Below are 13960 nucleotides of genomic sequence, written 5' to 3'. Positions count from 1 at the left end.
CTTTTATATTCAGGTTGGTGTTCCCCTCGTTAGCCCGCATCATACCATTGCAAGACCACAGGAAGGGTTTCCACTTAATGTTTATTGCACTCCCTGTCAGCAACTAAGCCTTGAAAATACAAAGCTATGGAACACACACGTACACCTTCAAGAAATGCATAACTACAGCAACTATGTAAGAACAATTTGGCGGAAACAGGAGATTCAACAGTGATTAAAGTGAGAAAAAATTGACGCTGAAAGGTGTGGAATGAACATTTAGGCTTAAGCAAAGGTAGAGAGGCACAAAAATAAGGTCAGCCTTCATCTCCGGTAACGCTAGCTGCCTTGCTGGCCATGTATTCAGCCATCTCTCTATCTCTGTTCCCTTGATCTCCATTTTTCCCCATTTTATACTTGCAGCTTTGCCTCCCTCAGTTCCAGTTCACCGGTCTTTCCACCTACTACAAAGTATAAACTTAACTTGGCAGGGGAGGTCTACATTTTAGCAAAGCTACTTCAAAAGCATGAGAAGTCAATGGAACCAATATTGTACTCATAGGAGTTCATACTAAGGAAACAGATGCTTTCAAAAACTTGTTACTTACGTGTTTAAGTACTCAGTACAGAGCTGTTGGATAAACTAACATACATCTACTAACAGCCACTCTAAGAAAGATGTGACAGTCTGCTTCCATAAAAGACTTATTACAGCCTTTGAAAACCTTATGAGGCAGTTCTACTCTGTCCTATAGGGGCACTATGAGTCAGAATCAACTTGAAAGAGAACAGGTTTTTTTTTTTTTTGGTTAATAAAAACTTAAGCTGTTAAAATTTGTTTTTGAAGGAGCATTTATTAACAAGGTAGTTAACATATGCTTATCTAACATTTATTTTATGCCCCTGCAGCTAACACAAAACCACCTGGCTCAGTGGGTCAAAAGGACTTGCTTTCTGTGTATACACTTCAGTGCATTTAAAAAATACTGTGATCAGAATTTCAGAATTTGAATAGGTGACAATGATCGCCTGTTTTCATATGGGGAAAGAAAATTCCTTTGAAAATTATTTGAAGCTTGGACAAAAATTCCATAGCCACATTCTTAGGATCACTCTGCAGAGTCTTCATGATTCAGATGATGTAAGAGAAGCTTCAATTCAACCTTTTAGAGAAGACATTCCAGCTCGCATGATTTCATCAACCAGGAGAATGTTGGTAGCAATCACAGTGCTGAAAAGGGGACAAAACCAGATGGCTCAGATTTGAGACACAAACCCTAATTCAACTTCCCATTTCCAACTGAACTGCATGCATTACATCCAATTTAATTTCCCTTTCTTCTGCCACACGTAAGAGGGCTAGTTTAATTTTTACGCTTTTAGTTTACATTTTTATAAGGTGAGAGGAGACAATTAAAAAAGGACATAACCTAAAAGTTATTATAGTTTTGGCTTTCCCAAACTTACCAGGAATGAAGAAGCTGCTTCTTTACACAATAGTTATCCCATATGCCTGCTTCTGCTGCTACCATCGGCTCACCTAGGAAGTAATCCACTCTTCTTAAAACCACATACAGGATGTCAAGATCAGAACATATGGCTCACTACTGATTACGCATCTGCACTATTATTAATTATGGGAATCCCACAGCTCCTAGCAGTCCTGTTATCTACTCCAAACCAGAACTCCCATCCACAGTATACAAGTGGCTCATCGCTACCTGGAAGACCTCAAGTGACAAAGCAGCTCTCTCTGATGGCCAAGTGTTTCACCATCCTCAGTTATTTTGCCGCTACTCTGTACTTGTATCATTTTCGTTACATGAGCCTAAGACCAGGGCTTTAAATTTGATCTGGTTAAATGTCATGAGATTTGATCTCATCTTTCAACATTATCTGCTATTCTTTGCCTTTTCCACCCATGAATATGATCACTTAATGTATTTGATCATCAAAGTCCCTGATTAAAAAATGGAATAGGGCAAGCCTAATATGAAAATCCTTCACTAAGTACTACCCTAAAACACCTACACCACTCAGCAGTACCCCAACAAATTTGTATTCTTTGCAATAACTCTAATGTCTACTCTCTTAATTATGACAACTAGCTATCCCATTTTTATATATCATATTTTATTCCAATTTGGAACCCAGAGTTCCCAATAGTACTGGTGTCAAACTGCAAAGCCACTCTCCCAAGATTCTTAAGGTCCCATTCTTGATTGTTCCTGGCTATGCCTCACCTGTATTATCTAGTTCTTCCCTTTCAAATACTGGATTATCTTACCTGTGTTCAAGTCTACACCCACAAGTTGACCAGATTCTGCATGTTCTGCTTGAACTTTTACTAGTGTCTCCTGAAGGTCAAAACCAGAGTTCTGAGCAAGAACCTAAAGTAAACAAATATAATTCTTCAAAAGACACAACCTAAGAATTATAGACATGACCAAGTCTATGATAAACCCACAATGCTTCCAATCAATTATTGAGTGAAGACAGTACTATTTATGTTCACTTCACAGACTAACTAAACTTATACAATACTGACCAGCTCCCTAACCCACTCTAAGTGTAGCAATACACACGTCATAAACTACACCCCCAAATAAGCATACAACAGAAAATGATACTCAACTAAAACAAAAAACCAAGCTCATATATTAGTACAACTCCATATGCCACCAGTTCTCTTAGAATAGTTCTCTCTTGCCATTTGCAACTTTTTTCAGACATCGAAGTCTCCCTTCCAGAGGCACCAAGTACATTTCGATTGTTAGGGATTTCTGTTCTATTGTCAGGGAGAAAACCAACCATGCTTATCCAAAATCCACACCACAGTACGGTTTAGAAAACTGACTGTTAAAATATTCACACCTTGGGAATAATGAGTAACGCATCAGCAAACGCTTGGACTCCAAGCTGGGCCCTGCCCTTGATGCTGGGCTTGTATTTAATCAGAGCTGCTGCCATTGCCACTTCCACTGCACCAGCACCTGGAACCACACAGCCTGTTGGGGGAAAAGAGAAGTGCTAAGCTACACAGAAAATAAACCTATAGAATCAATTGTAAGGGGAGAAATAGGTGTTTATTAATGAAAACACACACACATGAAAGTCATTTACTGACAGTTCACAATACCCACAGCAAGACAAATAATGCATTTGGAAGCCGTAATATAAGCAACTAGCTTATTTAACAGAAAAGTTACATTTAAGCAGCACTGAGCAGCTCTTGAAAGCTATTACTGTTATTTCATTTATTTGTATTCACCTTTAATAATGATATGCCATAAGAAAAACTTAGCATACATCATAAACATTTTAAAGGGAAGATGATACTTTTGCATGGTGTCTGGCTGTGCAAATTACTGATAAAAAGAACACAGTATTCAGCCATGCTTTTAGATAGCAGAAAAGACTCAATTTTCAAAGGGCACTGGATTTTTCCATGCATTACGTTTTAAGACATCTTAAAATCTGAACAAAGTGAGGATCTCACCATCATCGATAGCATTTTTGACAGCCCTCAAGCCATCTCTTATAGCATCTTTGATTTGAGTGAGCGTGTGCTTATTTGGTCCTTTGATCAACAGTGTGACAGACTGAGGGTTATTGCATTTCTCAATGAAGGTGAACTTCTCTTCTCCCTGTGTGTAGAAGGGATGTTATTTCCAAATCAGGATTTAGTTGTGAAGAGTGAACTGGGTGGAAGCTTATGGAGAGAATGATAAATAGGATATTAATGGAATAACACTAATCACATTAAAGCAAATCTCTTAAAAAGTCACATATAAAAGAAATGTGATTTTCCTGCCAACGGCTTTTCATTATCACACACAAACCATCAAAATGTGTATCAATAAAGCAAAAACCCAATCCCACGTCTGACTTGAGTCTTACCACAAAGGGACTCGTAAATCTTCGGAATAAAACACACTCACCAACGTGTACTCATAGACCAGTCCGGCACGGCCCAAACAGTCAGCGTTTAGGTCATCCAAGGAATTTAGAGCCACCCCACCACAGGCAAGTGTCAGCCTGAAGTTTAAGGTTTTAAGAGAGACACATGAGCACTATTATTAGTTACATACAAAGAGAAGATTTTTTTAAGAAGCGGTCTTTTAGAATTACATACTAAAATTATATTCTAAACAGTTCCACACTCAGCACTCCAACCCAAGAGAGACCATCCCCTTCTCAGCCAACTGAACCCTAGTCCCTTCTCATAACCTCTGCATTTAAACCACCCTCCCCAAGTCAGCAAATGCTCCTCTGATGTGAAACCCAAAGGGCGTCGCATACAGTGACACTTAGTTTCATGCGTTTTGATTTCTGAGGAAATCAAGTACGGTCTATGTAAAAGTCAGCCTGGGTCCAGCCCTGAATGGAGGTGTTTCTGCTGACCTCCAGCAAGTCTAAAAGAACTAATGTCAGCGTGAAGGTAGACAACAACTCTTCACGGTGGTGAGCCATTTGGGAGAAGTATTTCTCTGAAACCCCTTGATGCTAGTCCCCTAAGAAAAACATGTACAGACTGTGTCACGATTTAAAAATAAAACAGAGAAAGAAAAAAGGGTAACATCAGTTAACTTGCAAAATAAGGAGCATTCACATTACTCAGATAACCTGCGCCCATACCTCTCCATGTTTCTTCGTTTCGCCCTGCGCAGAGCTACTATGCCTTCTTTTGCAAGGGCATCCAAGGAAAAAGGATCAATTCCCTGTAACGGAAACGAAATTAGTTTCAGTATCTTGTACCTTAACGACTTAAAAAAAAAGGATGCTACAATCTAGTTTATGAAACCAATTTACATTTTCACTTACCTTCTGATTAATAACAACAAATCCTTTATTTGAATCACCACAGACTTTCTTTTTCAGTTCTATTATTTTGTTAACTCTGTCTTCGATGAATTTTCTTTCAGCTTTTACAAGTTTCTCTCTCTCTTCTGCACTCTTATAAAAGAAGCCAGAGTTCACTTCTCTATTAAAAAAAAAAAAAAAATGATACCGTAGAGAAATGAAGTTCTGATACGCAGATGACCCTTGACAACATCAGGCTGACTGAGGTCACACACAAAAGGACAAAAACCCTATGGTCCCACTTATACAACATCTCTAGAGCAGGCAAACGCATAGAGATCAAAGTAGATGAGCGGTTACAGGGGCTGGGGGGGCGGGGGAGGGTGAGGAGTCACTGCTTAAGGGACACCGAGTTTCTGCTCAGGGTGATGAAAAACTTTTGGTAACGGCTGCATAACATGGTAAATATGTCACTGAACTGTACCCTTAAAAAATGGTTAAAAAGGCAATTTTTGTTATAGATATATATGTTACCATAATACAATGTTTTAAAAACTCAAGTGAAGGAACGGGGGAAAACGTTTTAACAATTTTTTTAAGGAGACTGAGGCACAGCCTCAGAAAGTAGGCTCATCTTGAGAGTTCACAAATAGTCACTGAGCTCTGGTCCTGGCCCAGCGCACTGCCAGGGGTTATTTCCTATAATCCTCTCAAACCCAAGCGAGGCATTACTGTGCTGACACGTGGGAAAACTCTCTCTCAGAGAAGTGTCTCGCACGTAATACCAAGCTCCTTCACCCTCCTGGGTCCATTTTTAAGGGATCATACACTCACGTTTTTTCATATTCTAAGGACACATTGCATGTGAGGATGTACGCATCTTCTACTCTCTTCTTCATGTCAGGATGCCGGGCCCCATGGTCCAAAACGAGCCCTCTAATTAAGCTGTTAAAAACACGTTTAAAAGGCTTCATCGTGACTGATCTCCAGATGGGGTGTAACATAAACTAGCAAGGGTACACTGAACTGAGACTATATGACAAATTTTTACGTAACCAGCTTCATTTCTTGAATTATCTGAACAAAACTTGGGCAGGTTCGACAGAGAAAATTGCAAATGTTCACAACATGTGAAAAACCAGTATTCCATAACGTAACGAAAAAAACAAGCAATCCAAGCCAAAAAAAGTGACCACTTCTCTTGTATAAAAAAACTGTCTCAACTGGTATGCTATCACATTGTGATCACCTTTTAAAAAACTGTGTTTAACTAAGACTTTCAAAACAAAATTTTTAATTCCCAGCTGTCTCCCATTATGCTTTTGTGCCTAAGCAGTTGAATAAATGCCCAGTGACTGAACGATCATTCCAGAATGATCATTCCAGCCATAAACACAACCTATCATTAACCTCATTTCAAGTGGAATTCTTACTAAGAGTTAGTACGGTATTCATCTAGGCAATATACACAATCTAAAAATAAATAAGCCAAAAAAATACATATTGTATGAAACACCTGCAGATTCCTAAATCCCTTGTATTTCCTAGCATTCTACCACATACCTTGTGTCAGTTTCAGATTTATGTTTCATCTCCATGATTTCAACCATGAAAAGGTCAATAGGTTCATCTTGTTTTTTGATGGCCAAAATGGAGTCAACTACAGCCTACAACACAAGTATAACCATGAAATAAACTCAATTCAGAAGCTGAAAGCAGTTTGACTTCAACATCTCTAAATTGATACAAGCTTTTTTCTATGTGCTAGCAGTATGTTACCTGCAAAGGGCTGAAGTAATTGACGCGTCTGAAATTCTATCATTTGTAATTACCTCAAGAACTGATAACATCCCTCCTGCTAGTTTATTAAAAATACTGGTAACAGTAAGTATTTTAATAATAAAATCTCCGTTTTATACTTTTACAACCTCGTCAGGTATACTATTATTTGACTTTCTCATGTTATTTTTTAGAGACACAGGTCAGGTATCATTACCACAAACATCTTTATTTTTACACAAGTATCTCCAAACCAAAACACTGAACCTATTTATTTCACACACTATGATACGGTGAAGACTGCAGATAGCACCTTGTGGGTGGAACTGTTAAGTCCACTGATGTCTCAGTTATCAGGCATACTCTGAACTTCACACATACCTCTGTTAAGACGTCGGCAAGCTCAGCATGAACTTTAGTGTGCAGAGATGTTCTGGCCACATCTATAAGTGTCTGTCTGTCCATCTCTTTGCTTACTTTGATTTGTTCCAAAAACTGAAGTGCCTTTTCCTTTGCAGCTTCAAATCCTTCAGTTATTATTCGGGGGTGCAGACCCTATAACAAACACGCACGTATAAAACACCCCCAACAGTGGTGTTATTCAATTAAGATGCCAACTACAGTTCACGATAAAGTTCAAATAATTTTTGAAGAGACATTCTCGAAGAGTCACATCCTTTAGTACAATTAAAATGTGCTGACCTTTTGAATACATTTAAAAGGATAAATACTCCTTCCAACGCAGAGGAAAAGAACAGATGTTGCTCTAGCACAGAGTCAAGGCCAAGGGAACTATAAAGCACACTTGGGTGTTCACTGTGCAAACCACCAGGGATAAAGTCCAAACCCAAAAACATGTCCTAACAACTTGCAGTCAAAAGACAGGAACTGTACACCTTTTCTACAGATAATCTGAAATTAACTCACATAGTTTACTAACAAAAATAATTAAGGAGGCTAAGAGTCTGGTTTGTCTTCCCAGGAAACTCTGACACTAGATTAGTACTCACTGAGGTTTATTTTAGTCCTGAGATTATTAACTGTTAAAAAGACTGTGGGATTCTGACTTAAGTTTCAACTTTTGGTTGGCCGTTTTCCTTATACTTAGCCCTGAATATTCCATTTCTAAATACCAATTATTAATGTCTATATTATAAAGATGGATATAAATTACATATGTAATTCAGCTTGATAAAAAAAAATATCTTCTCATGCCCGGGAAGATTTCCTAACTTTTCCAGCTCACAACAAATCTATGTCAGACCAGGATGAAGACTGAGGTTCCCAGGTTAAGAGCCTGCTCTTTACATTCTACGTATGCCCACAGCAACAATGAACATATCAATTACTATAAATAAAACTCAGATATTTCCTATACACGTTACAAGTCAGAACCCTAAGAGTCATGTATACTTCAGAAATGTAGAGATCTGCCTGTTTCAGCAACTCGCCGATGATCAGGACGTTGGAGGTCGTGCCATCACCCGTTATGTCATCCTGGGCTGTTGCTACTTTTGCTATTAAGGAGGCTGTTGGGTGTTGAATTTGCTGAAAGTAGAAGAAAACACTTAAATGACTTAAAATAAAGCAATCAAAATACACCTCGAACAAAAAGTGCTACCTACCTGAACAAACTGTCAAAGTGCTTGACTACATACTACTGTGATTAAAAAGCTATCATTAAATATTATTGCATAACAATTATGATCAAAACATTTTTATGTACAAATTTGTTACATCTCAGATTATCTCCGTTAACTGATGAGGAAACACGAGGCTCAGTGAAGAATTACCTTTCAGAGTAAATGATACAGCTAACAAACAGTAACAACCATTTCAAATCCAGGCCCAAGTCTCAGGCTCTTTCAAGAATAAGCTAGGTCAAGCAGCCATCTAAGATGCATCAATTGGTCTCAACCCACCTGGAGCAAAGGAGAATGACGACCACCAAACATGCAAGGTAAATAGCAGAATGAAGACCACCAAAGACACAAGGTAAAGATGAGCCCAAGAGACAGAAAGGGCCACATGAACCAGAGACTACTTCAGCCTGGAACCAGAAGAACTAGATGGTATCCGGCTACCACCGATGAATGCCCTGACAGGGCCCTGACAGGGAACACAACTGAGAATCCCTGATGGAGCAGGAGAACAATCGGATGCAGACCTCAGGTTCTCATGAAAAGACTAGACTTAATGGGTCTGACCGAGACTGAAGGGACCCTAAAGGTCATGGTCCCCAGACCCTCTGTTAGCCCAAGACTGGAACCATTCCTGATGCTAACTCTTCAAACAGGGATTGGACTGGACTATAAGATAGAAAACGATACTGGTGAGGAGTGAGCTTCTTAGCTCAAGGAGACACATGAGACTATATGGACAGCTCCTGTCTGGAGGGGAGATGAGAAGGCAGAGGGGGACAGAAGCTGGCTGAATAAAAAAAAAGGCTGAATGGACACAGGGAATATAGGGTGTCTCATTAGGGGGAGAGCAGCTAGGAGTAAACAACAAGGTGTGTAAGTTTTTATATGAGAGACTAACTTGATAAGTAAACTTTCACTTAAAGCACATTAAAAAAAAAAAAGAATAAGCTAGGTGCCTTCTGAAATGAAAGCTCAGCAGCCTCCAACATTACGTGACATTGACCAAATAACTTAAAAAGCCCTTGCAGCAAACACCATCAATAGATGCAGAATCACTGTGTGGACAGGTTCTGGAAGAACAGGATATTCACCATGTCTCCAACATCACCCCACGAAGACTCAATTACAAAGGACTGAATCAAGGATCCTGCAGGGCATCTGGTTTTCATGCTGCCTTACCCTCCTTTAATCTAGAACACTTCCCTAGCCTGTTATGTCTTTGAAGATACTTTTAAGAATTCAGGCCAGTCATCTCACAGACTATCTCATTATCTAAATTTGCTGACGTTAAATATTTTTGCTAAAAACACCACACAGGTGTCACTGTATACTTCTCACTGTGTAAGGCACAGGGGGCACATGTCAAATTACAGACCTTTCTGTCCATAATCTGGGAATACAACCATCATAAGGAGCTATATAAAGGCCATTTAAAGGGACAACTGTGAAAACAAATAGGGACCTTGTACTAGACTATACTGTATCAATGTTAAATTTCTCGGGCTTTCTTAACTAAGGTGGGGGCTACATGCGTTCAGTTTAAAGTTATAAGTTAAACTGTAAATATTTTCTTTTTTTGTTGTATTTCACAATAAAAAGGAAATAAGCCTCTGACCAAAGAATTGCAAATTTTATGAAAGTTCTCTGTAATAACACTTGCTATGGAGATACAACTCTTCTGACTGACCTCACATTTAAACTATGGCTCCAACTGGTCCCTGCTGGCAGGGACCGCCATTTAGCCTGTTAAAAATAAACGAACTGCTTCTAACTCACACAAAAAAGACCAGACTTACTGGTCTGACAGAGACTGAAGAAACCTGTGGACACCCTTTTACCTCAGTACTGAAGTCACTCCTAAGGTTCACCCTTCAACCAAAGATTCGACAAGCCCATAAAACAAAATGAGACTAAACGGGCACACCAGATCAGGGACAAAGACGAGAAGGCAGGAGGGGACAGGAGAGCTGGTAACAGGGTACCCAAAGTAAAGAAGGGGAAGAGCGCGGACAAGTCATGGGGTTGGCAACCAATATCACAAAACAATACGTGTATTAATTATTTAATGACAACTAATTTGCTCTGTAAAGTTCATCTAATGTACAATAAAAAATTAAAAAAACAAATTGCACCTTCTAGGTTAGCTAGCCCTTACTAACGATATTTATAAACACATGGATGTTGGTGACATGCTGTATTACTACCAAAATCCTAAATTTTATTCTGAACACAAATCACAGGCAACACACTTCCTCTTTCTGAATTTGAACTGTTAGATTTCGAGAACTCAGTGATAATTAAGTGTTCATCTCAAAAATCTCATATTCCAGGTCATTCGCCCACCAGTTTCTGTTAACCACTCTTGGTTTTTACAGATTTTACCATAATAAAGTTTAATAATTACGATCCCTTAACCAAAATTTTAAATGAGTCACATTTCGGTCTGTGCGGCTGCAGGGCTCCCCACCGTATTGTTCCTTCGGTGTTATTACTGATGACACTCTTTTCTGCTCCTTCCCTACTCACAACCTGCCGACCCATATTAACTTTCTCCTACCTGAAAAACAGACATTGGAAATTTTGCTACAAATCAAAAGCCCTATGGAAAATCAAGCCACTCTGGATGTGGACGAGATTTCTCACCATTTCATGGAGCAGCACGTTGCCATCCTTAGTCAGCTTGATGTCTCCGGCACCAGAAACAAGCCTGTTCAATGGAAACGAATCAGTGTGATTCCCCCCACCCCCCAAACGGAGAGCAAAGCAAACGTCCCATAAAAGCCGGGCTTTTCCCAGATTCCCGGGGGCCGCGGCTGCGGGGCTGGGTCCCTCCTCCCGGTCTACAGAAAGGCGTACCCCGGCCCCTGAGAACGCGAGCCGGGAGCTCGCTGTGGCTGGAACGTGCGGGGCGAGCGCACGAGGGCAGCTTTGTTCTCCGCGGAAACGGCACCGACAGGAGGAAACGGCCACGCTGGCGGGAGGCCCACGTGGAGGCTCGCAGGCGCAGGTTCGAACCCGGGGCCCGCCTTCCCGCCGCGGCGCGTGGCTCGCGGCCCCAGGCCCGCCCTCCGCCAGCCCCGACTCACATCTTCATGGTGCCCTTGGGCCCCAGGTTGGTCCTCAGCACGTCCTGCAGCCCCCGGGCCGCGCTGATGTTGACCGCCAGCGCCGCCTGGGCTCGGGCCACCTCGGCCTTGGGGTTCAGGGTCTTCACGGCCGCCATGGTGGGCGCAGTAGAGGAAGAAGATAAGACCGGACCACCGGAAACCCCAAGGCCCGCTCAGCGTGGACGGGAGGCAAGATCCGCACCCTTCTGGAAAAGTCGGGCGAGCCCGCTCCTCCCCCAGCGTGCCTGCGCGCCGCCATCATTGGGCCGCCGGTAGGCTGGGCCCGTTCATTGGGTCGCGGGCCTGTGGTCCCGCCTTCCTCTCCACATCCGCATCCGGGTCCTCAGCGCCATTGAGTCCGGGCACAGTGTGGCCCCGGCAGCCCTGGACCCAAAGGGTTCCGCTATGGCGCTGGGCCCGGAGCCTGGGACCTGAGAACAAGGTGGCTGGGTGTGCAGGTTGTCAGTTTGTGGTACTGTGGGTCTTGTGTGTTGCTGTGATGCAACACACATGCTTGACAAAGTAGAGATTCAGTGAAAAAGAGGAAGACCGTCAGCGACATGGATTGACACAGTCGCTGCCATAGTGGGCTGAAGGTAGCAACAATTGTGAGGATGGCACAGGACCGGGCAGTGTTTCGTTCTGTGGTGCATAGGGGTCGCTATGAGTCGGACCTGACTACAGGACACCTAACAACAACAACATATACATGTACATATGTGTGTATATATTTATACCTTGATACATATAACTCACATATCCCATGTGAATTAAATTCTAGAGCAGAAAAAATGTATAGCGACAGCAGATCACTGGTTGCGTGGGGGAGGGTGGGCGGAATGGGGGAATTGACTCCAAAGGGGCACTGTGTTAATTCTCCAGTGCTGCTAAAACAAGTGCCGCAAGTGGGTGGCTTTACAAACAGAAATTTATTCCCTCAGAGTGTAGGAGGCCAGACATCTGAATTCAGAGTGCCAGCTCTAGGAGAAGGCTTTCTCTTTCTGTCATCTCTGGAGGGAGATCTTTGTCACTTCTGAGGTTCTGCTCCTGGGCGATCTTCATGTGGCTTGGCACCTCTCTTCCTCCATCTCTGCTTTTCTTGCTTTTCTTACTGGTTTAATCTCTTTTATATCTCAGAAGAGATTGACTCAAAATACACCCTACTCTTATCCTGTGTCATTAACATAATAAAGACCACCCATTCCCAAATGGGATTATAACCACTGGCATTGAAATGAGGATTCACATCACATGTTTGGGGGGACATAATTCAATTAATAACATTCCATCCTTTGCCCCCCCCAAATTCATGTTCTTGCCACGTGTAAAACACATTCATCCCGTCATACCATACCAAAAGTCTTAAATCAACTCCAAGTCCAAAATCTCATCTTCTGAAGCATCTAAATAAATTCTGGGTGAGATTTTAGGTTTATTCCATCCTGGGACAAAATTCCTCTTCATTGTGAACCTGTGAAATGTAGACTACGAGTTATCTGTTTACAAACTACACTGATGGAACAGGCATGAGGTAGACATTTCCATTACAGATGGGAGAAATTAGAGGGAAAGAAGGGATAACAGGCACCAAGCAAACACAAACCTCAGCAGAACAATTTACATTAGCTCTCAAGGCTTGAGAATAATCCTCCGTTCCTTGGTACCATCTGGGCAATGACCCTGCCCTCCAGACTCTGGGTGTTGGACATGCTCCCTGGATTCTCAGAGGAGGCCGTCCAGACCTGGGCTTTGGCTTCCCCTTCCAGGCCCATTGGGACAGCATCTCTGCTCCCTTGACTTTCGGTGGCCCCATTCTCCTAGTCCATCTTAGTGGTGACCCCACTCCCTCAGTGCTGGTAAGCCCCATTTTTCTGTCACTTGGACATGGCAGACCCACCCCCTCAGCTTTGGGTGGTGGCGCCACCCCCCTGCACGACTTAACAGCAGCCCCATGCTCCAGAACGGAGTTGGCAAAGATTTGACTCTTTGAAACCTAGGAGGCTGTGGCCCCACCTTTGAGATATAGGAGACATGGCCTCACCCTCTGAAACTGAGAAGACCCTACTTCCAGTGCTCCTTCCAGCAGTTCTGCTCCAGGGATGGTCCTTTTCTTTTCGTGGAGGACAACAAATGTACCTTCTTTGGCCTGTTTCCTGCCTGTAGAATTCCAGGTAGCAAAGAGTTTTCTTCCTGGAAGATGGGTATTCTACTGTAGTGGTTGGTTAGATCTAGCAGTCACAGGCTTAATCTCTTTAACAAAAGATTGTGTAGCCCTGTCCTTGGTGAACATTCTTGGACACATGTCCTTAGTTTGTCCTTACTAAGCTAGTGAACAGTTTCACATGGTTTCACCACATCTTTGATGTCCTGAAAAACAGGAGAAAATTGTTCACTACAGATTAGTACGTATGCACAAGTAAGCCCATTCGTACCTTGCTTATTGGGTAATCCAGCCCAGATCTTACTGTAAGCAGCGCGGAGAAACCATACAGCCCTTTTAAGATCTTGCTTAGAAATCTCATCAGCCAGCTGTCCAAGTTCATCACTTTCCACCAAATGTTTGAACATAATTGAGACAAGTTCTTTGCCACTGCATAAAAAGCATCGCCCTTCCTCCAGTGTCCAATCACACGTTCATCATTTTCTTTT

General features: G+C 42.0%; 1 protein-coding gene and 2 non-coding genes across 3 annotated transcripts; all 3 read right to left on the bottom strand.

Moving 5' to 3' along the window:
- Positions 1–70: 70 nt before the first annotated feature.
- On the bottom strand, positions 71–11538 carry CCT6A (chaperonin containing TCP1 subunit 6A). Its single transcript, XM_049904009.1, has 14 exons — positions 11291–11538; positions 10848–10911; positions 7975–8109; positions 6943–7116; positions 6346–6449; positions 5617–5727; positions 4804–4963; positions 4618–4700; positions 3921–4017; positions 3479–3626; positions 2854–2987; positions 2267–2369; positions 1447–1519; positions 71–1210 (listed from the first exon to the last, which is right to left on the bottom strand). The coding sequence occupies exons 1-14, from the start codon at positions 11425–11427 to the stop codon at positions 1138–1140; spliced, it is 1596 nt and encodes a 531-aa protein (XP_049759966.1). The 5' UTR covers positions 11428–11538; the 3' UTR covers positions 71–1137.
- LOC126087620 (small nucleolar RNA SNORA15) lies at positions 3239–3378 on the bottom strand. The gene has a single exon (XR_007519800.1). It is a non-coding gene; the product is annotated as a small nucleolar RNA SNORA15 (small nucleolar RNA).
- Positions 7252–7385, bottom strand: LOC126087622 (small nucleolar RNA SNORA22). The gene has a single exon (XR_007519802.1). It is a non-coding gene; the product is annotated as a small nucleolar RNA SNORA22 (small nucleolar RNA).
- Positions 11539–13960: the final 2422 nt, after the last annotated feature.

This window comes from Elephas maximus, chromosome 12 (assembly GCF_024166365.1).
Source record: "Elephas maximus indicus isolate mEleMax1 chromosome 12, mEleMax1 primary haplotype, whole genome shotgun sequence".
Taxonomy (NCBI): Eukaryota; Metazoa; Chordata; class Mammalia; order Proboscidea; family Elephantidae; genus Elephas; species Elephas maximus.
This window is presented reverse-complemented; position numbering and strand designations above follow the sequence as displayed.

What these genes read in the sequence shown, in the direction of transcription:
- CCT6A (XM_049904009.1), bottom strand. Translation starts at nt 11,427, where the DNA reads ATGGCGGCCGTGAAGACCCTGAACCCCAAGGCCGAGGTGGCCCGAGCC. An exon ending in CAGATCTCTACATTTCTGAA is followed by an intron (nt 7,117 to 7,974) that starts GTATACATGACT and finishes TGTTTGTTATAG; the next exon opens with GGTCTGCACCCCCGAATAAT. An exon ending in AAACGAAGAAACATGGAGAG is followed by an intron (nt 4,018 to 4,617) that starts GTATGGGCGCAG and finishes CTTAAACTTCAG; the next exon opens with GCTGACACTTGCCTGTGGTG.